Source organism: Salmo salar, chromosome 04, assembly GCF_965601325.2.
Source record: "Salmo salar chromosome 04, fSalSal1, whole genome shotgun sequence".
Classification (NCBI taxonomy): domain Eukaryota; kingdom Metazoa; phylum Chordata; class Actinopteri; order Salmoniformes; family Salmonidae; genus Salmo; species Salmo salar.
In genome coordinates this window covers 40,778,172-40,804,256 of record NC_138294.1, presented here as the reverse complement: position 1 = coordinate 40,804,256, position 26,085 = coordinate 40,778,172, and the positions used below count along the sequence as shown (strand labels likewise).

Here is a 26,085-nt window from a genome sequence, read left to right as displayed (position 1 = left end):
ATATCATATGTTTATACTGTATTCTATACCATCTATTGCACCTTGCCTATGCTGCTCGGCCAACACTCATCCATATATTTATATGTACATATTCTCATTCACCCCTTTTAGATTTGTGTGTAATAGGTAGATGTTGGGGAATTGTTAGATTACTTGTTAGATATTACTGCACTGATGGAACTAGAAGCACAAGCTACACTCACCAATATAATTTGAAGTGTTAAAATTTACTCCACGTTCTGGATTAATTGTAACAGTATTTGGGGTGAATTGTAACAGATTGAAAAAGTGCATAAATCATGACATGCAACTAATTATTGAACGCCTTTGAGACCATGAGAGCAACATTGCCTTGTTTAACATTTTGTTTTACAGAAATAATAAATAATACATTGTTTATTAATTTCCCCTCCACTAAATGGTATTTCTCAAACAAACAACAACTAAGCTTAACACCTGAACCTTTATGATGCGTGTGCCTGTGTGTGTGGGCCCATAACTTGCATTTGCAGCACTACACCCAGACCTCCTTGGACTTGGAATAGTTAAAAGTTTTCCTCGTTGGAGTAATCTGAATCTTCAGATTCAATGTACTTTGTTTTGGCTTTTTTCTTAGGCAGGACAGTTGTTGTTGTTCAGAGTGGTTTGTCTTGGCTTGGTTCTATCCAGCTGTTTTTTAGGCAGGGCAATGTACATTTTTGCCTTCTGAGTGCTTGACTTTTTATTCTCTTCTTCCAGTGCATCCTTGACGGGTGCATCCATTTTCTCCTCTTCCTACCCCTTGCTGTAATTTCAACTTTGTTGAAATCAGAAGAGTAATGAGGTGTTTCCCAGCCACAGCCTGATACATGTGAAGCGACTGGACAGGTGGCCTGGAATGCAGCTGGAGGTGTGGCCTGGGAGGCAGCTGGAGCGGTGGCCTGGGAGGCAGCTGGAGCGGTGGCCTGGGAGGCAGCTGGAGCGGTGGCCTGGGAGGCAGCTGGAGCGGTGGCCTGGGAGGCAGCTGGAGCGGTGGCCTGGGAGGCAGCTGGAGCGGTGGCCTGGGAGGCAGCTGGAGCGGTGGCCTGGGAGGCAGCTGGAGAGGTGGCCTGGGAGGCAGCTGGAGAGATGGCCTGGGAGGCAGCTGGAGAGGTGGGATGCATAACAGTGGGCACAGTTGATAAATCAGATGCCCTAAAGAGATACTGACAACTTCTGCTCATCCATGAAGACCCTGTTTCCACTATGGTAGCCTACAAAATATAAATAGTAAAGTCAAGTCAAGTACCCCAAAAAAAATCTACTTAAGTAGTACTTTCACGTATTTTTACTTAAGTACTGTCACGTCCTGACCATAGAAAGCTTTTATTGTCTATGGTAGAGTAGGTCAGGGCGTGACAGGGGATTTTGTCTAGTTTATGTATTTCTATGTGGGGTTCTAGTTTCTGTATTTCTGTAGTTTTTATGCGATGATCTCCAATTAGAGGAAGCTGGTCATCATTGTCTCTAATTGGGGATCATACACTGCTCAAAAAAATAAAAGGAACACTTAAACAACACAATGTAACTCCAAGTCAATCACACTTCTGTGAAATCAAACTGTCCACTTAGGAAGCAATACTGATTGACAATACATTTCACATGCTGTTGTGCAAATGGAATAGACAACAGGTGGAAATTATAGGCAATTAGCAAGACACCCCCAATAAAGGAGTGGTTCTGCAGGTGGTGACCACAGACCACTTCTCAGTTCCTATGCTTCCTGGCTGATGTTTTGGTCACTTTTGAATGCTGGCGGTGCTTTCACTCTAGTGGTAGCATGAGACGGAGTCTACAACCCACACAAGTGGCTCAGGTAGTGCAGCTCATCCAGGATGGCACATAAATGCGAGCTGTGGCAAGAAGGTTTGCTGTGTCTGTCAGCGTAGTGTCCAGAGCATGGAGGCGCTACCAGGAGACAGGCCAGTACATCAGGAGACGTGGAGGAGGCCGTAGGAGGGCAACAACCCATCAGCAGGACCGCTACCTCCGCCTTTGTGCAAGGAGGAGCAGGAGGAGCACTGCCAGAGCCCTGCAAAATGACCTCCAGCAGGCCTCACATGTGCATGTGTCTGCTCAAACGGTCAGAAACAGACTCCATGAGGGTGGTATGGGGGCCCGACGTCCACAGGTGGGGTTGTGCTTACAGCCCAACACCGTGCAGGACGTTTGGCATTTGCCAGAGAACACCAAGATTGGCAAATTCGCCACTGGCGCCCTGTGCTCTTCACAGATGAAAGCAGGTTCACACTGAGCACATGTGACAGACGTGACAGAGTCTGGAGACGTCGTGGAGAACGTTCTGCTGCCTGCAACATCCTCCAGCATGACCGGTTTGGCGGTGGGTCAGTCATGGTGTGGGGTGGCATTTCTTTGGGGGGCCGCACAGCCCTCCATGTGCTCGCCAGAAGTAGCCTGACTGCCATTAGGTACCGAGATGAGATCCTCAGACCCCTTGTGAGACCATATGCTGGTGCGGTTGGCCCTGGGTTCCTCCTAATGCAAGACAATGCTAGACCTCATGTGGCTGGAGTGTGTCAGCAGTTCCTGCAAGAGGAAGGCATTGATGCTATGGACTGGCCGTCTGTTCCCCAGACCTTAATCCAATTGAGCACATCTGGTACATCATGTCTCGCTCCATCCACCAACGCCACGTTGCACCACAGACTGTCCAGGAGTTGGCGGATGCTTTAGTCCAGGTCTGGGAGGAGATCCCTCAGGAGACCATCCGCCACCTCATCAGGAGCATGCCCAGGCGTTGTAGGGAGGTCATACAGGCACGTGGAGGCCACACACACTACTGAGCCTCATTTTGACTTGTTTTAAGGACATTACATCAAAGTTGGATCAGCCTGTAGTGTGGTTTTCCACTTTAATTTTGAGTGTGACTCCAAAATTGGATTTCCATTGATTATTTTTGTGTGATTTTGTTGTCAGCACATAGAACTATGTAAAGAAAAAGTATTTAATAAGATTATTTCATTCATTCAGATCTAGGATGCGTTATTTTAGTGTTCCCTTTATTTTTTTGAGCAGTGTATTTAAGTTGTTGTTTTTCCTACTAGGTTTTGTGGGAGATTGTTTTGAGATAGTGTATGTTTCACCTCTTCGTCACGGTTTGTTATTTTGTTTAGCAGTTTATTTGTATGTCTTGCATAGTTTCACAGTTATAATAAAATGTGGAACGATACACACGCTGCGCCTTGGTCCCATTCTTCAGACGAATGTGACAAGTACTTCACATCACTGGATCTAGGCATGCTGAAAGTAAAAGAAAACGTACCAAAAACATCCAGTTTTACTCTGGGTTAGTTGTAACATTTTCTCACAAGTTGTTACAACTGACCCTTGCAGCCATTACCTAGCTTCACTTTTAGATAAATGTTAAAATTTTAACATTGCTAAACTGCATCAAATATCTCTACAGACTGGTTATAAACCTGATATACAATACCAGTCAAAAGTTTGGACACGCCTACTCATTCAAGGGTTTTTCTTTATTTTTTACTATTTTCTACATTGTAGAATAATAGTGAAGACATCAAAACTATGAAATAACACATATGGAATCATATAGTAAACAAAAGTGTTAAACAAATCAAAATCTATTTTACATTCTTCAAAGTAGCCACCCTTTGTCTTGATGAGAGCTTTGCAAACAGCTTTGAACCCATGTTTTTTTGTTTGTATTATCTTTTACCAGATCTAATGTGTTATATTCTCCAACATAAATTTCACATTTCCACAAACTTCAAAGAGTTTCGTTTCGAATGGTATCAAGAATATGCATATCCTTGCTTCAGATCCGGAGCTACAGGCAGTTAGATTTGGGTATGTCATTTGAGGCAAAAAAAAAAAATAAAATAAAAAAAAGAGTTACAAAAAATAAATACAAAAATAAAAAGAGTACAATCCTTTTGAGTTTTTAAACAAGTTTTTTTAATAAATAAATGGCATACTGCAATTCACAAAGAATTAAAAACATGTTGAAATTCTTTCACTAATTTAACTGATGTGGTTCTATGATGTCTTAACAGGTATGGACACAGAACTTAAATGAGCATCTGTTTATTTTAGAGACCTATGTTCCATTTGAATAAGTGCCCATCACACAGTGTGTTTGTGGGTGGTTGTTCCATGCATAGTCTATGTACCTTACAGGACTGTTTTTTGTCTTCTTGTTTTGTTTCAGTGTTCACGTTTTAATAAAAGTATAAGTATGGACACTTATCACGCTGCGTATTGGTCCGATATTTCTTCCTCCTCAGTAGACGAAACTTATGACAGAACCACCCACCAACACAAGAGAAAATAAACCCACTTAAATATGGCCTACAATTACAAGCAACGACAACCAGCTGCTTCTAATTGGAGGTCGTCCACAAAACTAACATAGAAATAGAAAAACTAGAAAACCCACATAGAAATAGAAAACATAAACCAAAAACCCCGAAACACACAAAACAAACACCCCCTGCCACGCCCTGACCAAACTACAGTAACAAACAACCCCTTTTACTGGTCAGGACGTGACACACAGAGACACATATAAAGCTCTCCCTCGCCTTCCATTTGGCAAATCTGACCATAATTCTATCCTCCTGATTCCTGCTTACAAGCAAAAATTAAAGCTGGAACACCAGTGACTCTGTCTATAAAAAAAAGTGGTCAGATGAAGCAGATGTAAAACTACAGGACTGTTTTGCTAGCACAGACTGGAAAATGTTCCGGGATTCTTCCAATGGCATTGAGGAGTACACCACATCAGTCACTGGCTTTATCAAAAAATGCATTGAGGAAGTTGTCCCCACAGTGACTGTACGTACATATCCCAACCAGAGGCCATGGATTACAGGCAACATTCACACTGAGCTAAAGGCTAGAGCTGCTGCTTTCAAGGATTCGGGACTCTAACTCGGAAGCTCATAAGATATCCTACCATGCCCTCCGACGAACCATCAAACAGGCAAAGCATCAATACAAGACTAAGATCAAATCGTACTACACTGGCTCCAACGCTCGTCGGATGTGACAGGGCTTGCAAACTATTACAGACTACAAAGGGAAGCACAGCCGAGAGCTGCCCAGTGACACGAGCCTACCAGACAAGCTAAATAACTTCTATGCTCGCTTTGAGGCAAGTAACACTGAAACACGCATGAGAGCATCAGCTGTTCCGGATGACTATGTGATCACGCTCTCCACAGCCAACATTCACAATGCCGCAGGACCAGACGAATTACAAGGACGTGTACTCCGAGCATGCGCTGACCAACTGGCAAGTGTCTTCACTGACATTTTCAACCTCTCCCTGTCTGAATCTGTAATACCAACATGTTTCAAGCAGACCACCATAGTCCCTGAGCCCAAGAACACTAAGGTAACCTGCGTAAATGACTACCGACCCATAGCACTCATATCTGTAGCCATGAAATGTTTTGAAAGGCTGGTAGTGGCTCACATCAACACCATTATCCCAGAAACCCTAGACCCATTTCAATTTGCATACTGTGCCAACAGATCCACAGATGATACAATCTCTATTGCACTCCACACTGCTCTTTCACACCTGGACAAAAGGAACACCTATGTGAGAATGCTGTTCATTTATTACAGCTCAGCGTTCAACACCATAGTGCCCTCAAAGCTCATCACTAAGCTAAGGACCCTGGGACTAAACACCTCCCTCTGCAACTGGATCCTGGACTTCCTGATGAGGGACCACCAGGTGGTAAGGATAGGTAACAATACATCCGCCACGCTGATCCTCAACACGGGGCCCCTCAGGGGTGCATGCTCAGTCACCTCCTGTACTCCCTGTTCACGCATGACTCCACGGCCAGGCACGACTCCAACACCATTATTAAGTTTGCTGATGACACAACAGTGGTAGGCCTGATCACCGACAACGATGAGACAGCCTATAGGGTGGAGGTCAGAGACCTGACAGTGTAGTGCAAGGACACCATCCTCTCCCTCAACGTGATCAAGACAAAGGAGATGATTGTGGACTACAGGAAAAGGAGGACCAAGCACGCCCCTATTCTCATCGACGAGCTGTAGTGGAGCAGGTTGAGAGCTTCAAGTTCCTTGGCGTCCACATCACCAACAAACTAACATGGTCCAAGCACACCAAGACAGTCGTGAAGAGTGCACGATAAAACCTATTCCCCCTCAGGAGACTTAACAGTTTTGGCATGGGTCCTCAGATCCTCAAAAGGTTTTACAGCTGCACCATCGAGAGCATCCTGACGGGTTGCAACACTGCCTGGTATGGTAACTGCTCGGCATCCGACCGGAAAGGAACTACAGAGAGTAGTGCGTACCGCCCAGTACATCACCGAGGCCAAGCTTCTTGCCATCCAGGACCTCTATACCAGGCGGTGTCAGAGGAATGCCTTAAAAGTTGTCAAAGACTCCAGCCATCCTAGTCATAGACTGTTTTCTCTGCTACCGCATGGCAAGCGGTAGCGGAACGCCAAGTCTAGGTCCAAGAGGCTTCTAAACAGCTTCTACTCCCAAGCCATAAGACTCATGAACAGCTAATCAAATGGCTACCCAGACTATTTGAAGTTTTCCTCTTCTACGCTGCTGCTACTCTTTGTTATTATCTATGCATTGTCACTTTAATAACTCTACCTATATGTACCTATTACCTCGACACCGGTGCCCCCGCACATTGACTCTGTTCCGGTACCCCCTGTTTATAGCGCCGCTATTGTTATTTACTGCTGCTCTTTAATTATTTGCTATTTTTATCTCTTACTTTTATGGGGGGTATTTTCTTAAAACTGCATTGATGGTTAAGGGCTTGTAGGTAAGCATTTCACTGTTGTATTCGGCGCATGTAACAAATAAGATTTGATTTGATTAACACAAATATTAGCGTCTTAGCTCTTATTTTGGGAATCTAAAAACCAGTGCGAAATTAACCACATTAAGCATTCAGCCTATTTTATGTATTGAACATACATATTGGACTTTACAGCCTAAGCTATGAAATAGGGTATAAAGTATCAGCCTACTTGTTGACACCCACAGAACCACTTTTTTTGCACAAAAATGAATTCTCTCACAAGTTTTCGAATACCAATGTCCATTCCGATATTCTAATATTTCTATAATGTACCCGTCCCTATATTCTATTCTATCAACAGATGTTTCTGCATTAAGGCATACCGTAAGACAGTGTTTAAAACATATCCTTCAGAAGGTATTCATACCCCTTGACTTATTCCATATTTCTTTTGCATTACAGCCTGAATTCAAAATAGATACAACAATAAATAAATAACATGTACACATAATACCCCATAATGACAGTGAAAACAGGTTTTTAGAAATGATATGAATGTTTATTGAAAACGAAATACAGATATCTCTGATTTACATAAGTATTCACATCCCTGAGTCAATACATGTTAGAATCACATTTGGCAGCATTTACAATTCTGGGTCTTTTTGGGTAAATCTCTAAGAGATTTACAAACCTGCATTGTACTATATTTTTCAAGGTGGTTGTTGATAATTGCTAGACAGCCATTTTCAAGCAGATTGAGGTCAAAACAGTGACTTGGCCACTCTGGTACATTCACTGTCTTCTTGGTAAACAACTCCAGTGTAGATTTGGACTTGTGTTTTAGGTTATTGACCTGCTGAAAGGTGAATTCATCTCCCAGTGTCTGGTGGAAAGCAGACTGAACCAGGTTTTCCTCTAGGATTTTGCTTGTGCTTAGCTCCATTCCTTATATTTTTCATCCTGAAAAACTCTTCAGTCCTTAACGATTACAAGCGTACCAATAACATGATGCAGCACCCACTATGCTTGAAAATATGGAGAGTGGAACTCAGTAATGTGTTGTATTGAATTTGCCACAAACAAAACACTTTGTATTTAGGACAATTGATTTGCTTTGCCACATTTTATGCAGTATTATTTTAGTGCCTTGTTGCAAACAGGATGCATGTTCTGGAATATTTGTATTTTGTACAGGCTTCCTTGTTTTCACTCTGTCAATTAGGTTAATATTGTGGAGTAACTACAATGTTGTTGATCCATTCTCAGTTTTCTCCTATCACAGCCATTAAACTCTAACTGTTTTAAAGTCACCATTGGCCTCATAGTGATATCCCTGTGTGGTTTCCTTCCTTTCCAGCAACTGAATTAGGAAGGATCCCTGTATCTTTGTAGTGACTGGGTGTTTTGATACACCATTCCAATGAGTAATTAATAACTTCACCATGCACAAAGGGATATTCAAGGTATACCTTTTTATTCATACCCTTCTACCACTAGGTACCCTTCTTTGCGAGGCATTGCAACACCTCCCTGGTCTTTGTGGTTGAATTTGTGTTTGAAATTCACTGCTCGACCGAGGGAACTTACAGATAATTGTATGTGTGGGGTATAGAGATGAGGCAGTCATTCAGAAATCATGTTAAAAACAATTATTGCACACAGAATGAGTCTATGCAACTTATGTGACTTGTTAATCATATTTTTTACTCCTGAGGTTATTAAGGCTTGTCAAAACAAAGTGGTTGAATACTTATTGACTCGAGACATTTCAGCTTTTCGTTATTAATGAATTTGTAAAAAGAAAAAAATAGAAAAACATAATTCCACTTTGACATTGTGGGGTATTGTGTGTCGGCCAGTGACACACAATTCCAATTTAATCAATTTAAAATGCAGGCTGTAAATCAACAAAATGTGAAAAAATAAATACTTTCTGAAGGCACTGTATGCTCCCATTGCAAACAAGAAAGTAAACATACTTTACAGCCAGCATTATTATAGTCTCTATGACCAACATGTCTTATCTTTCAGTCAAACAGGCTATTCCAGACTACCATTTGTATTTGCCAACTGTTTTTAGTAAGGACAGGATACACACCCACACAGAGGGAAACAACAGTCACATGCAGCTATAATATGCAGTAATATAGCATAGGAAACAACAGTAAAATGCACATATAATAAGCAGTAATATGTAGCCTAGGAAACAACAGTAAAATGCAGCTATAATATGCAGTAATATGTAACCTAGGAAACAGCAATCACATGCAGCTATAATATGCAGTAATATGTAACCTAGGAAACAGCAATCACATGCAGCTATAATATGCAGGAATATGTAGACTATGAAACAACTAATATGCCAACAGCTGTAGCTTAAGGAAAAACGGTCATATTCAGCTGTAGCCTGGATACAAAAGTAATATGTAGCTGTAGGTTATGGATAAAGCAAATAACAATATATAGGATTAACCATTAAAGAGGAGAATAACCTTACCTGATACCTCAAGCTTTACTGGTGGCATGGCTTGAGTTAGAACACTGCTGCTGCTGTTCGAAGAATTATGTGTGTGGAATTCAGTTAGCTACAGAAGTCTACTGTCCTTTTATAAAGAAAGCTTTTTTGCTAGTTGCGCTCTACACTGCTCGCTAGTGAGCTACACACTGTACTGGCAGTCAATATGGAGGCGGTGCATTATATAATCCTGGTATATAACCCATTGCTGAGGAACAAAGGGACAGGGAGGGGAGAGAGAGTGGAAAGAGAGCCATCATCATTCAGGGAGGAGAATACAGGGACAGTTATAGAACAGTCCCTTTTCTGACCTTCACACCAGGGTCGGGGGTTAATTTCAATGTATAGAGGCAGAGAACCATTGCGATAGGTCCTATTTTACCGTAGTGCTTTTTTTTGTTTACTTCCTGAATTGAATGAAATGACTGCATCTCAGAGGCAATTCTTGAAGTTTTAAGCATTTTTTAATTTGTTTTGCATGTTGTTTCCTAGGATGTGTAGTACTTTTAGGCTTGAACTTGAACCTTTAGGCTAAGTCATCTTGTAGTGGGAAGTGATTATGACCTCATTTGGGCTATTTGTACAGCTTACCTCACCTCACAGGGGCAAGGGTCAAATGAGTTTCATTGCTTTCATCCCACACACACACATCTACTATTAGTATTCAACTATTCTCTAATGGCACTATAATGAAAAATGCATAATAGTTCTCTGTATCTATACATTCACTGGACATTTAAACCAATATATTGTGTATTTTTTTTTTATCAATTAAAAGGATGCTGGCCTGTTCAAATTATGGATATCTGAAAAACATAAATACTTGTGTAATAAAATAAGAAAATGGACATAGAGAATAGACCGGTGGCAGTCAATGTGCACTGGGGGTATTCACATTCCCCGGTTCAGTCAGTGGGTCAAACATATATGGCCGGACATACACTGTGTATGGGCTAAAGGCTACACGCAAAGACAGTGTAAACCTGTTACACGTTCAGATCATCTCTGATATACTAGCATACAACTCCCCCTTGTGGCTATTCAGATGATGCCTACACAGTGTAGTACAGTAGAACCTTGGGACATTTATTACTACTCCTTGAAAACCAATGCACAAATAAATAAAAATATTACTTAGAATGAAAAAATGAAAAGAAAAATCCCTGGCTATACAGTCATTCTACACGGCCTTTGAATTCAGTTTTAGAAACACAATTTTGGCCAGTCTTTGGTTTGAGGATCATGCCTAGTTTGTTAATTTAGCCTAGCAGCTGCTCTTATATTACCATGCCCTAATCACAGTCAACGCAAATCTATTTTTAAATACAATATCATTAAATTAAATAAACTTGAAAATGATACTTTCCCAAATGAACAAAAGTTGCAAGTGCATATAGGCCTAACTGATGATATGCAGTTGCTGTGTTAAAAAAAACAAATGGCTTTTTCTCAAATTCATTGATGATCAGATACTTTTTTGGTTTATTTTTATTTCACCTTTATTTAACCAGGTAGGCCAGTTGAGAACAAGTTCTCATTTACAACTGCAACCTGGCCAAGATAAAGCAAAGCAGTGCGACAAAAACAACAACACAGTTACACATAAACAAACATACAGTCAATAACACAATAGAAAATTATGTGTACAGTGTGTGCAAATGTAGAAGAGTAGGGCCATGGAGGCAAAATAATTACAATTTAGCATTAACACTGGAGTGATAGATGTGCAGATGATGATGTGCAAGTAGAGATACTGGGGTGCAAAGGAGCAAGAGGATAAGTAACAATATGGGGATGAGGTAGTTGGGTGTGGTATTTACAGATTGGCTGTGTACAGGTACAGTGATCGGTAAGCTGCTCTGACAGCTGATGCTTAAAGTTAGAGAGGGAGATATAAGACTCCAGCTTCAGTGATTTTTGCACGTGCGACGGGTGGGTGTTGCTATGGTGACCAGTGAGCTGAGATACGGTGGGGCTTTACCTAGCATAGACTTATAGATGACCTGGAGCCAATGGGTTTGGCAACGAATATATGGTAAGGGCCAGTCAACGAGAGCATTCAGGTTGCAGTGGTGGGTAGTATATGGGGCTTTGGTGATAAAACGGATGGCACTGTGATAGACTACATCCAGTTTCCTGAGTAGAGTGTTGGAGGCTATTTTGTAAATGACATCACCGAATTCAAGGATCGGTAGGATAGTCAGTTTTACGAGGGTATGTTTGGCAGAAATGAATGAAGGATGCTTTGTTGCGAAATAGAAAGCCAATTCTAGATTTAATTTGGGATTGGAGATGCTTAATGTGAGTCTGGAAGGAGAGTTTACAGTCTAACCAGACACCTAGGTATTTGTAGTTGTCCACATATTCTAAGTCAGAACCATCCAGAGTAGTGATGCTAGTCGGGCAGGAGGGTGTGGGCAGCAATCGGTCAAATCAAACAAAAAGAGCATGCATTTAGTCTTACTTGCATTTAACGTCGCAACGGAAGAGCCTGTTGAAACCCCCTCGGACGGTTACGTCTGCAGACCAGTCGTGATGGATCGGTGGGACTCCATGTCGGCAGTAAAAAGGTCCAGGCCAATTGGCAAATTAGGTATTGATGCCCAAGAACTGGCTGATGGACCTCTTCAGATGGGAGATGGGTCTAGCTCGACATTCAGAGTGAAGGATGCTGCGACATTCACAATGTTGCAGGACCAGATGACCAGTCTGTAGCCATGAGTGCCTTGAAAAGCTGGTAATGGCTCACCTCAACACCATCATCCCAGAAACCCTAGACCCACTCCAATTTGATGGGCCGGACCCCAGGTGGTAAAGGATAGGTAACAACACATCCTTCACTCTGATCCTCAACAAAGGGGCCCCTCAGGGGTGAGTGCTCAGTCCCCTCCTGTACTCCCTGTTCACTCATGACTGCACGGCCAGGCACGACTCCAACACCATCATTAAATTTGCCGATGACACAACAGTGGTACAGTAGGCCTGATCACCGACAACAACGAGACAGCATATAGGGAGGAGGTCAGAGACCTGGCCGTGTGGTGCCAGGACATCAACCTCTCCCTCAATGTGATCAAGACAAAGGAGATGATTGTGGACTACAGAAAAAAGAGGACCGAGCACACCCCCATTCTCATCGTTGGGGCTGCAGTAGATCAGGTTGAGAGCTTCAAGTTCCTTGGTGTCCACATCACCAACAAACTAACATGGTCCAAGCACACCAAGACAGTCGCGAAGAGGGCACGACAAAACCTCAGGAGATTGAAAAGATTTGGCATGGGTCCTCAGATCCTCAAAAGGTTTTACAGCTGCACCATCGAGAGCATCCTGACGGGTTGCATCACCGCCTGGTATGGCAACTGCTCGGTGTCCGACCACAAGGCACTACAGAGGGTAGTGAGAATGGCCCAGTACATCACCGGGGCCAAGCTTCCTGCCATCCAGGACCTCTATACCAGGCGTCAGAGGAAGGCCCTAAAAATTGTCAAAGACTCCAGCCACCCTTGTCATAAACTGTTCTCTCTGCTACCGCATGGCAAGCGGTACCGGAGCGCCAAGTCTAGGTCCAAGAGGCTTCTAAACATCTTCTACCACCAAGCCATAAGACTCCTGAACATCTAGTCAAATGGCTACCCAGACTATTTGCAGTGCGCCCCCCTCCTCCCACCTCACCCCATCTTTACACCACTGCTACTCTCTGTCATCTATGCATAGTCACTTTAATAACTCTACCTACATGTACATACTACCTCAAGTAACCGGTGCCCCCGCACATAGACTCTGTATCAGTACCCCCCTGAATATAGTCTCGCTATTGTTATTTCACTGCTGCTCTTTAATTACTTGTTACTTTTATCTCTTCTTCTTATCTGTAGTTTTTGAAACTGCATTGTTGGTTAGGGGCTCGTAAGTAAGCATTTCACTGTAAGGTCTACACCTGTTGTATTCGGCGCATGTGACTAATCGAATTTGATTTGATTTGAAAATGTAGGCAAGCAATAAACATTTCAGAACAACTAGTAGTTGAATAAGACAGGGGAGAGATGACGAATTTTGGCAAAGAGATTTACTTATAGACTAATACACTTGAAACAAATAGCCAAACCAAAAACTGCCGACATTACTAGTGCCTCCCCGCTATCAAACCGACATAAAAAATACAGCCGAACATGATCAGAAATCTCAACTAGCAAGCAAGTTGCAGCAATGAAGAATTGAGTAGGTGCGCTTTCACACGAAGGGGGGGGGGTTATAGGCAGGGGGGAGCTTTCCAGCGCAACACCGGGAATGCACATCCATAGACGATAGTATAGATCTAGCTAGCAGCCACTATTGGCTGCCTAGCCTAACCACAATTGAGAATTGATTCATGTGATGGAAGATGGAGTATTTGACTTCTTTGGCTGCCAGAGCCAATTCGCCTCTAAACAGAACATGTAAGGTCCTTGGACTATAAGGAGTAACGTAAGGCACCTTTAGTCCATTATAAGGCTAGCTTGTCTATTCAATCCTCTGGACCACTCTGATTGTGTGTCTGATGATTTAAATGTTTTTTGTAATTCTATGAATCTTACCCAGTTGATTAAATCACCCACTCGCCCAAATCTTAAATGCCCAGATAAATCCACCCTGATTGATTTGATATTGACAAATGTTCCACATAAATATTCTGCGGTTGGTGTTTTTTGTAATGATTTAAGTGACCACTGTGCTGTTGTTGCTGTTAGAAATACTAAGGTTCCTAAGACTAACCCACGTTTTATTCGTAAGAGAAATTTGAGGTATTTAAATGAGCAGGCTTTCTTTCATGATTTGTTTTATTTTGACTGGAGCAAGACTGAGCTTATCCCTGATGTGGAAACTGACTGGAAATTCTTTAACCTGTTGGGGCTAGGGGGCAGTACTTGCACGGCCGGATAAAAAACGTACCCGATTTAAACTGGTTACTACTCTTGCCCAGAAACGAGAATATGCATTTGGATAGAAAACACTCTAAAGTTTCTAAAACTGTTTGAATGGTGTCTGTGAGTATAACAGAACTCATATGGCAGGCCAAAACCTGAGAAGATTCCATACAGGAAGATCACTGTCTGACAATTTGTTCTCCTTCTGTGGCATCTCTATCGAAAGTACAGCATCTCTGCTGTAATGTGACATTTTCTAAGGCTTCCTTTGGCTCCCAGAAGGTGCCAGAAAGTGGAATGACGTCTCTCCTGTCTCTGGGCGAAAAACAGCAGGAGATTTTGTGAGTGGTCAGGCTGAGAACAGTGACACTGGAGATGCACGTTCATGTGAATTCTCCATGTTTTTCTTTCAGCCTTTGAATGAATACAACGTCGCCCGGTTGGAATATTATCGCTATTTTACGTGAAAAATCGCATAAAAATTGATTTTAAACAGCGTTTGACATGCTTCGAAGTACGGTAATGGAATATTCTGACATTTTTTGTCACGAAATGCGCTCGCCCTTTGGATACTGACCTGAACGCACGAACAAAACGGAGGTATTTGAATATAACTATGGATTATTTGGAACCAAAACAACATTTGTTGTTGAAGTAGAAGTCCTGGGAGTGCATTCTGATGAAGAACAGCAAAGGTAATCTAATTTTTCTTATAGTAAATCTGAGTTTGGTGAGGGCCAAATTTGGTGGGTGTCAAATTAGCTAGCCGTGATGGCCGGGCTATATACTCAGAATATTGCGAAATGTGCTTTCGCCGAAAAGCTATTTTAAAATCTGACACCGCGATTGCATAAAGGAGTTCTGTATCTATAATTCTTAAAATAATTATGTATTTTGTGAACGTTAATCGTGAGTAATTTAGTAAATTCACCGGAAGTTTGCGGTGGGTATGCTAGTTCTGAACATCACATGCTAATGTAAAAAGTGTTTTTTTGATATAAATATGAACTTGATTGAACAAAACATGCATGTATTGTATAACATAATGTCCTAGGAGTGTCATCTGATGAAGATCATCAAAGGTTAGTGCTGCATTTAGCTGTGGTTTTGGTTTTTGTGACATATATTGCTTTGAAAATGGCTGTGTGATTATTTTTGGCAGGGTACTCTCCTGACATAATCTAATGTTTTGCTTTCGCTGTAAAGCCTTTTTGAAATCGGACAATGTGGTTAGATTAACGAGTCTTATCTTTCAAATGGTGTAAAATAGTCCTATGTTTGAGAACTTTGAATTATGACATTTTGTGGTTTTAAATTTGGCGCTCTGATTTGTCACTGGCTGTTGAATAGTGTGGGACGATTTCGTCCCACCTACCCTAGAGAGGTTTTAATGATGTTTTTTTCCAAATAGTAAACAAACATGCCCCATTCCGCAGGTTCAGGGTTAAAGGGCGGGATAATCCATGGTTTTCTTCTGAGCTGTCTTGTATTATTCACAACTGTAATCTAGCCTGGGCTAAAGCAAGGAAATCATCTTCTGATGCTGATTGGCTTGTTTTTAGGCAGTTATGAAACAAGTGTTATTTTCTTCTCAGGAAGGCCAAGTCTGAATATTTTATGTCTGTTACCACTGATAACCTGAATGAACCTAGAAAGTTTTGGAAGGCTATTAAGTCTATGTCTGGTAACAGTAATGTTAATGATTTACCGTCATGTGTTTTGAAGGACTCTGTTGCTCTTTGACAAAACCGAAATGCTGAATTTTTTCAATGAGCACTTTGTATCATCTGGTAGGCTGTTTGATTCAGTGTCCTCTGTCTCTGTACAACCCTGTGTGGATGAACCAGTGAGAGCTGGTCAAACTTTTAGCTTTTTGCCATTCTCAGTGCAGGTGGTACATAAAGCCCTGAAATCCTTAGATCAGAGAAAGCCTGCAGGTCCTGATCTTTTGGATCCCTGCTTTTTAAATCTGGCAGCTGATTTCATAGCTGAACCACTTACATATCTGTTCAATCTATCCCTGGAATGTAATGACATTCCAAAGATCTGGAAATCAGCATTTGTCCTACCACTTTTAAAAGGGGGAGATCCAACTCTTTTAAATAATTATAGGCCAATCTCAAAGCTGTCACCCCTGGTGAAAATACTTGAAACCCTTGTGAGTGAACAGCTAATAGAGTTTTTATTTACTAACTCTATTTTATCAATGTACCAATCGGGCTTCAGAAAGAAGCATAGCACAATTACAGCAGCCTTGAAGGTTTTAAATGATATCACTGAAGCCCTTGACAAAAACAGCACTGTGTCTCACTTTTCATTGATCTCTCTAAGGTTTTTGATACAGTTGATCATGCTATACTAAGGCAGAGATTGACGAGTGTAGGTCTTTCAGAGCATGCAGTTGCATGGTTTGCTAACTATCTGTCTGATAGAACTCAGTGCACTCAATTTGATGGGCTTATGTCTGTTAAATTGTCTGTCTTTAATGGTGTGCCCCAAGGCTCTGTACTTGGTCCTCTCTTATTCACTATTTATATAAATGATTTAGACAAAAATGTCAGAAAATGCGCAACTTCATTTTTATGCTGATGATACTGTTATTTACTGTTGTGCCTTGTCTCTTACAAAAGCTTTCCAGAACTTGCAAACTGCTTTTTATACTGTTCAACATACCTTGTGTCAATTGAAGCTTATCCTCAATACTGACAAAACTAAACTAATGGTGTTTTCTAAAGCAAGAAATAGACCTCTGCACCTTTCACCTATTACTACCTGTCAGGGCAAGGAGATTGAGGTTGTAACCTCATATAAATATCTTGGAATTTTAATTGATGACGGCCTCTCTTTTAAATTGCATATTCAACAACTTACAAAACAATTGAAGCTGAAATTAGGATTTTATTTTAGGAATAAGGCCTGTTTTTCTTTTGAAGCCAGAAGGAGGCTAGTATCAGCTACATTTATGCCTTTACTAGACTATGGGGATATTTTATATATGAATGCTTCCGCTCAGTGTTTGAGATCAATTGACACCCTTTACCATTACACTTTGAGATTTATTTTAAACTGCAAAACCCTTACACACCACTGCATTTTGTATACCAGGGTTGGCTGGCCTTGTCTAGTCACTCGTAGGCTCAGTCACTGGTATACTTTTATTTACAAAGCCATTTTGGGTTTACTACCTTTTTATTTGGGCATTTTTATTGGTCAGAAATGCGGTGGGTACTCTCTTTATTTGCTGGACTTTATCCTGCTAACTGTTCCAAATGTCCGAACTGAATTTGGTAAAAGGGCTTTTATGTACTTTGCGCCATCATCTTGGAACGCCTTACAAAATACTTTTAAACTGGAAGAACTTGTCCCGATTGGTATTTTTTATTTCACTGATGAATGATCTTGAGACTGATTCCCTGACCTGTCAATGTTTTTAATTTGCTGTTTTTGATTTTGTTATACTCTTGTGAATTCTATGGTTTTTACTAGATTACTTATAGTTTTTCATTTTGTTTGTCTGTAATTTTTGTAATGACTTGGTGCTGCCTATCTTGGCCAGGACGCTCTTGAAAAAGAGATTTTAAATCCCAATGAGCCCTTCCTGGTTAAATAAAGGTTAAATAAAAATAAAAATAAATAATAAATCTTGCCGATAGAGATCTAGACAAGCTGGGTGAAACGTCTGTTTTCCTAGTTTCGCCATGACGAGCAGTCTAGCGTTACTTATCCATTCACGACAATCGACATTGGTAATAAAACAAGGCGTATACTGTTTTGAAACTTACGTTCGATTCCTCTTTGACAGAGGCTGGTTATCCTCAGCACACTAACCATGGTACATCAAGGTTAGCTGTGCTCTGACAACGGTAGCCCGTGAGTGATGTATTGGGTGCGATCCAGATACAAGTCGGTGCAGGAATATGCAGAATATTATTTACATTGTCTGAAAAGGTTTCTGAAAAACATTATAAATAATGATTTTGTAATATTTTCAGGTCTTCTATTCTCTCAGTATATGGTGGTTCGCACCCGATTCAACTCAGGGCTGCCCAGTTGTAGACTGTCCAAACATTGTATGCAGGAGGCAATACATTCGTATCCTTCATAGACCGGTTCATACCTAAGGATGTTTTCACACTTGGTCCCTTTCAGCCAACTATTGTTAACTATGTGCAGTTTGCTTATTTTTTTTTTTATTCGGTGTGAACACTCCAAATGAACTCAGACCCCTCAAAAGAAGCAAGATGATGATGTGCAGGTTCGCCAGAAAACATATGTGCTGATTTTGGATATTGATTAGTGATTGTCAAGGACGCACAGAAATTCCAAAATGTGTTGAGTTTTTAGTTCAGTTTGTTTGTTTGCAATATGTGATCTATAGGCTAAGAGAGCTTCATAAGCGGTTTATTGATTGTGGAGTTTGAATAGTGTGAGAAGACAACCTATTTGGTGAGAATCACAACATAGGGTACAAAATCTATCTCTTAAAGGGTCAGTAGCCAACCTCGGGTGTACAATTTGAAGTTATTCTGCAGTTATTCTATTGCTTGTATTCTGTTAGCAATAAAATGTAGATGTTAATAGTATCTTCTGATTACAATTATTGTCTCATATTTTACTTAAATGCAATATATTAGATTCCAAAATATAAGTAGGTATATCTAGCTGTCCGATAACACATTCTGATGGAGTGGCTTGTCCTGCACTTTGTAAAAACCCACAGTACATTGAGTGAATGTTGGAAAAAGATCATGGTTCCTTTATAGACAACATAACATAGCAATGTGAATGCAAAGAGGACTCGTTCCACAAAATAAGTGAATTGAACTGGCAAAAGAGTACTCATTCAAAGGCAATGGCAATGTGAATACAAAGAGAGCTTCACTTGAAAGAGAACTGAAATTGGTTCTTTTAAAGAGGACTATATGTGAAAAAAACCTAAAACATTCTCCTTTCAGGTTGCAGAGGCTTCGATTTCCTCCTTAACTTTATTTAATTTAATGACAAGAAGGTGGAAATAAATGCGGAAAGTATGCATACTTTCCTTATGAAAGACTATTTTCCACCACTATGCTCAAGTGGCTAAATGCTAATCCCGGATATTGTGTATCGTGTTCGGCCAATCAGGTTGCCACAGTCTGTTCTCAGAGCATGTTTGCCGGTGTTAGAGCCGATTTGGACATATTTGTATAAAAGACAGAACATACAGAGTTCCATGTACGTTTGTGTAATATATTAAATATGAATGTATATCATGAAATATTAGGTACGTACATTTATGATTTATATTTACCTGATTTGAGATATATTAATCTGTTGTTAGTTTAACTTAGTTTTTGACTAGAAAAAGTGACTTTTCTTGGCTGCCTAGGAGAATTTACGCAGCAGGTTAGGAGAATTGGGTTAGGGTTAGCTAAAATGCTAAACATTTTCCCCAGTGTGACTCGAACATATCTAGCTACAACCAGGTCTGCCCTAAGAACAGGCTTGGTTTCCATTAATGCGATGCTGCTAAAGCAGTAGGTGTTTCTCTTAAAAGAAACTGAACATTTGGTCTGATAGTTTCAACCTGATCGGCTGAACTTGATACAAAATGCCCAGGATTAGAATTTAGCCACTCTAGCATGGTGGTGTTTCATAAGAAAAGTATTTCCCTCATTTTGTTCCCACCTTGTCACCATTAAATAAAGTTAAGGAGGAAATCAAATCCTATCGAGTACCACAGGATGAGTCATAATAGCCATAAAAACTAAAGGTAAACCCGAGAAACGGTTCCAATTTTTTTTTCCCCATTCACTTTTCCATCAGGATTTTAGAACTACTTCATAAATTATAAGGTCTGTATTTCATGTAGGCATACCCTGGCGTGACGTTTTGATAACCATGCAAATCTCTCTCGGACAAAGTCACTTTTATCATTATATTTGCCTGTAATTACCCTCCAAAAAGAAAATGCTAATTAGTCTCTAATGTTACTATCATACAGAACTACACATCTTGTTGCAAGCTTTGATGTCATCCCTCAAGGCACATTTCTCCATGCAAACTCATTGACAAGTAGAAAGCAGGGTTGCCATGTTCACGGTTTTCGTGCTATTGGGCAACTTTGAAAACGCTGTCGCGGGTGAAAATGTATTGGTTGTAGGTTTTTGGGCTACTTCTAAGTTGCACCGCAGCCACCATGGCATTTCTCTTAAAATATATATATATATAAATATATATATTTCACTGTGACCTGCTCCTGCTGACTATCAGGCAGTGAGGCAGGCTGTTGTTGAGTGAGTGAGTGGTGGGGAGGGCCAGAGGGGTGTGTGTGTCACGCCTGCTCCCGCTCTTCCCCCCTGGCACTCGAAGGCGCCAGGCTCCTCAAAATTACACACTCCTGCCACCATCATTACGAACACCTGCCTTCCCTCGTCACATGCATCAGCGTATTATTGGACTCACCTGGACTCAATCACCTGTTTATTACCTCCCTTATATTTGTCAGTTTTCCAGCTCTATTCCCCGCTGCTGCATTAGTTGTCTTACATCTGTGTATTACCTGGTTCTGACGCTGTTCTGTCCTGTTTTCATGTCTGTTCTGATTAAATGTTGACTCCCCGTACCTGCTGCTCTTCTCCATCGGTCCTTACATAATGCCGCAGCCATCAAATTAAACATCGGGGAGTGCTGGCGGTTTGGTTGGTGGTGACGTCCGGTCCGGGGACTGCCACCGATGGAACCGGGGGTGCCTTAGCTGGATTGTTGGGCTTCCATGCCCTAGCTGGCTCGAGAGGTTTCCTTTCCCCGGTTGGCTCGGAAGACGCCCATCCCACGTCAGGCCTCAGCCAGACCGTCAGGTTTTTACACCCAGCCGGCTCGTCAGGCTGCGACGCCTCAGCCGGATCATCGGGCTCCCACGCCTCAGCCGGATCGTCAGGATTTTACGCCCAGCCAGCTTGTCCAGCGCCTGTGCCACAGCCGGCCCGTCAGGCTCACCCAGGTGGGATGCAGGGTGGCGCCCCTACAGGGGGGAGGGGGGGGGGGGTAATGTCACGCATGCTCCCGCTCTTCCCCCCCTGGCGTTCGAAAGAGCCAGGTTCCCCAGAATTACGCACTCCTGAATGCTGATTGGTTAAAAGCGCATTCCAGCCGGTGTCTATTCCACAAGTTACCACCAGCTAAATCTAAGTTACCACTGGGTAAATCTATGATGTTAAAATGCCTATTTACTCTGTTCCACCTGACTGTTCCACTGTCTCATTAGCCCAGACAGGGAAGTCATGAACTTGATCTCCAATATAAAAAGCATCTAATATCAAAAGCATTCGACAAATGTAGTTTTCAACAGCATAGATTTGTATAAACCTTGCTGTCTGTCTCTCTGACATTTGCAACGTTGTTTTAATATTCAAATTCAATCTCCAACTGTCCCATAGTATTGAATGTGTAGGGGTCGGGAGTTGGGAGGAGAGGCATGCAGCGTTTCTCAGCCAGTCAAGATCATGAATCAGCTGGCGTCATTTTTATGGATATATACAAAGAAATGTAAATTGAAAAAATTGTGAAACGAAATGAAGTGCAGCTAGTTTGCAGTCTTTCCAGCTTCAGTTTGAAGTTATGGTGTTAGCTGTGTTGTTGGCTAGCTCCTCTGAACAACAGTGTCCTAACGAGAGTGCACATTTTCTATGTCAGGCGAAATCATGCCTCATTAGCTCATTGTTATGGATGTATCAAAATAAATGTCACAAGAAAACAACATAAACCAATGCAGCTACTGTTCATATTCTGCCTGTACTGTTTGACTTGACTGTAAGTTAGCCGTAGTTGGCTAGCTAGTAAGCAAGGAATAAGAACGTTGCCAGCCAGTATGGCAATGGAACATTTAGAACGAATGACTGGGTCACGCCCATAGATATAGAAAAAAAAGACTGAACGACTGGGTCACATCTCTGGCAACCAAACCAATAGAACAAGCGACCAGCCAGCTTGTGGAGCAACCCTAGATTTTTGATGGAACTATATCTTGTGGAAGGATGAAATAGTATCAATATATTAATCAAAATAATGTTAAGGAAAATATGTCAATCATAACTTTTTTATTGACCAAGTCACTGGTGCTTTGATAAAATAATTTATATATTTAAAGATAATGATTAAATAATTCTACCCTGAAACATAACCATTAGGGATTATAGTTTATCTTCTCTAGGGTAGGGGTCAGTATTTTGACGTCCGGATGAAAGGCGTGCCCAAATTAAACTGCCTGCTACTCAGACTCAGAAGGTAGGATGTGAATATTATTAGTAGATTTGGATAGAAACACTCTGAAGTTTCTAAAACTGTTTGAATGATGTCTGTGTATAACAGAACTCATATGGTAGGCAAAACCCTGAGAAAAATCCAACCAGAAAGTTTAAAATCTGAGGCTTGTAGTTTTTTTAATTGATTCCCTATTCAAACTACAGTGACTTAGGGGTCATTTTGAAGTTCCTAAGGCTTCCACTAGATGTCAACAGTCTTTAGAACGTACAGGCTTCTACTGTGACCTGGAAGGGAATGACAGTCATTTCAACCAGAGTGCCATTAGATCATTCATGCGTGTGGCCGTCAGCGTGAGGTGCTTTCTTTTTCCTTTCTGAAGACAAAGGATTTGTCCGGTTGGAATATTATCGAAGATGTATGATAAAAACATCCTAAAGATTGATGCTATACATCGTTTGACATGTTTCTACAAACTGTAGTATAACTTTTTGGACTTATCATTTCAACAAAATGCACGAGCATGGCGCTTTTGGATAACTCGACTGAACGCCCGAACAAAACGGAGGTATTTGGACATAAATATGGAGTTTAGCGAACAAAACGAACATTTCTTGTGGGAGACCTGGGAGTGCATTCCGACGAAGATCAGCAAAGGTAAGGGAAGATTTATAATACTATTTCTGACTTTTTTTGACTCCAGAACTTGGCGGGTCACTGCATAGCTTGCTTTGATGGCTGAGCTCTGTACTCAGAATATTGAAAAATGTGCTTTCACCGTAAAGCTATTTTGAAATCTGACACAGCGGTTGCATTAAGGAGAAGTGTATCTATAATTCTTTCAATAACTGTTGTAAAGTTTATCAACGTTTATGATAAGTATTTTTGTAAATTGATGTGCTCATTCACCGGAAATTTTGGAGGCAAGAAATTTTCTGAACATCATGCGCCAATGTAAAATGGGGTTATTGTGTAACATGAAGTCCTATGAGTGCCATCTGATGATCATCAAAGGTTAGTGATTCACTTTAGCTGTATTTCTGGTTTTTGTGACACCTCTCCTTGCTTGGAAAATGGCTGTGTGGTTTTTCTTGTTTACGTGCTGTCCTAACACAATCTAATATTATGCTTTCGCCGTAAAGCCTTTTTGAAATCGGACATTGTGGTTGGATTAATGAGAATCTTATCTTTAAAATGGGATATAAAAGATGTATGTTTGAGAAATTTGAATTATGAGATTTTTGTCGTTTTGAATTTGGCGCTCTGCTATTTCACTGGCTGTTGAATAGTGTGTCCCGCAGGTGGGACGGTCACGTGCCACATACCCAAGAGAGGTTAAGTAGCATGTATAAGGAATAATTAAAGTATTAAACATAAGTCCAACTAGGTTGGACTGGGAGGGAGATAAATGTGTGTGTATGTGTGTGCCGAAGAAAATACCGAGAACAATTAAACTGTGTTTGACTCGATCTGGCTAGAACTCTGAGAAACTTATGATAGGACAGGGAGTACTTTTCAAGGTTTCTCTAATCTAGGGGGAATGGAACTGTCGGCTGGGTAGTGATACACAGGGGTGAGAACTCTGGAGAAGGATACAACTCACCTATTGTTCGTGTGTATGTATGTGCGTAGGATATCTACTGTTTGTGTGAAAGTAGGTGCGTAAGTAAGGAGCAAGGTTATACACTCTATCGGCAGGATAGAACAGCAGCTTCTGGTAAGACAAGGGGTGGCGGTCTGTGTATATTTGTAAACAACAGCTGATGCACGATATCTGAGGAGGTTAGAAGTCTCAAGGTTTTGCTTGCCCGAGGTAGAGTATCTCATGATAAGCTGTAGACCACACTATCTACCTAGAGTTTTCATCTGTATATTTCGTAGCTGTCTCCATACCACCACAGACTGATGCTGTCACTAAGACCGCATTCAATGAGCTGTATACCGCCATAAGCAAACAAGAAAACACTCATCCAGAGGCGGAGGGGACTTTAATGCAGGGAAACTTAAGATATTACAGTTTTTAATGTCCCGTTGGTAGGATATACGTGCTTTTAGTTTGTCCCATTTATTTTCCAGTGATTGTACGTTGGCTAAAAGTACCAATGCTCCTTATAGGACAAATCGCTGCACTTTATACTTGTCACGGCTGTTGAAGGGAGCAGACTAAAGTGCAGCGTGGTTGTAGTTCCACATTTTATTTAATCCGTGAAACTTTGCGATACATAAATAACTGAATTGACAAAAACAACAAACCGTGATGCAGAGAGAAACAAACACTACTCAAAATATAATAACCCACAAAACCCAGGAAGAAAAATCCCTACTTAAATATGATCTCCAATTAGAGACAACGAGGACCAGCTGCCTCCAATTGGAGATCAACCCCAAAAAAACAACACACAAATAGAAAACTAGAACTAAACATAGAAAAAAAACACAACACCCCGTCACGCCATGACCTACTCTACCATAGAAAATAACATCTTACTATGTTCAGGACGTGACAATACTCTTCTGTAAACCCCATATACCCGTTGCAAGACCCACTGATTGATGCTAATTTATATAACCCACTTAAGCCTCACTCCCCCCTATCTGAGATATCTACTGCAGCCCTCATCCTCCACATGATGATGAGGGCTGACCCACAGCAACGGCACCGGAGAAAAGGCAGAAGGAGTGGTCTTCTGGTCTGACTTTGGACATGCGCACACCACCCACCGCTTCTGAGTATATTACTCGCTAATGTCCAGTCGCAAGGTAGACTAAATTAGAGCAAGGGTTACTTTCCAGAGAGACATTCGATATTGTAACATATTCTGTTTCACGGAAACATGTCTCTCTTGCGATATGCTGTCGGAGTCGGTACAGCCACCTGGATTCTCTGTAAGATGCGCCGACAGGAATAAACATCTCTCCATGAAGAAGAAGGGTGGGGGTGTATGTTTCATGATTAACATCTCATGGTGTAATTGTAACAACATACAGGAACTGAAGTCCTTTTGTTCACCTGACCTAGAATTCCTCACAATCAAATGCCGACCGTATTATCTTCCAAGGGAATCCTCCTTGGTTATTGTCACGGCTGTGTATATTCCCCCACAAGCCAATACCACGACGGCCCTCAAGGAACTTCACTGGACTTTATGCAAACTGGAAACCATATATCTTGAGACTGCATTTATCCTCTCTAGGCTAGGCGGGACGAATTCGTCCCACCTACGTAACAGCCACGGCTATCCTGTGGCGCGATTTTCAAAACCTTAAAAATCCTATTACTTCAATTTCTCAAACATATGACTATTTTACAGCCATTTAAAGATAAGACTCTCGTTAATCTAACCACACTGTCCGATTTCAAAAAGGCTTTACAACGAAAGCAAAACATTAGATTATGTCAGCAGAGTACCAAGCCAGAAATAATCAGACACCCATTTTTCAAGCCAGCATATAATGTCACCAAAACCCAGAAGACAGCTAAATGCAGCACTCACCTTTGATGATCTTCATCAGATGACAACCCTAGGACATTATGTTATACAATACATGCATGTTTTGTTCAATCAAGTTCATATTTATATCAAAAACCAGCTTTTTACATTAGCATG

General features: G+C 41.2%; 1 protein-coding gene across 5 annotated transcripts in view; it reads right to left on the bottom strand.

The window, feature by feature from the left end:
- bco2a (beta-carotene oxygenase 2a) overlaps nt 1-9,529 on the bottom strand; it is a 124,490-nt gene extending 114,961 nt beyond the window's left edge. The window contains exon 1 of one of the 5 annotated variants that reach the window (XM_014195695.3): nt 9,315-9,529. In XM_014195695.3, coding sequence (XP_014051170.1) covers nt 9,315-9,342 — 28 coding nt within the window. In that variant the 5' untranslated portion in view covers nt 9,343-9,529. 5 annotated transcript variants of the gene reach the window in all.
- Nucleotides 9,530-26,085: the final 16,556 nt, after the last annotated feature.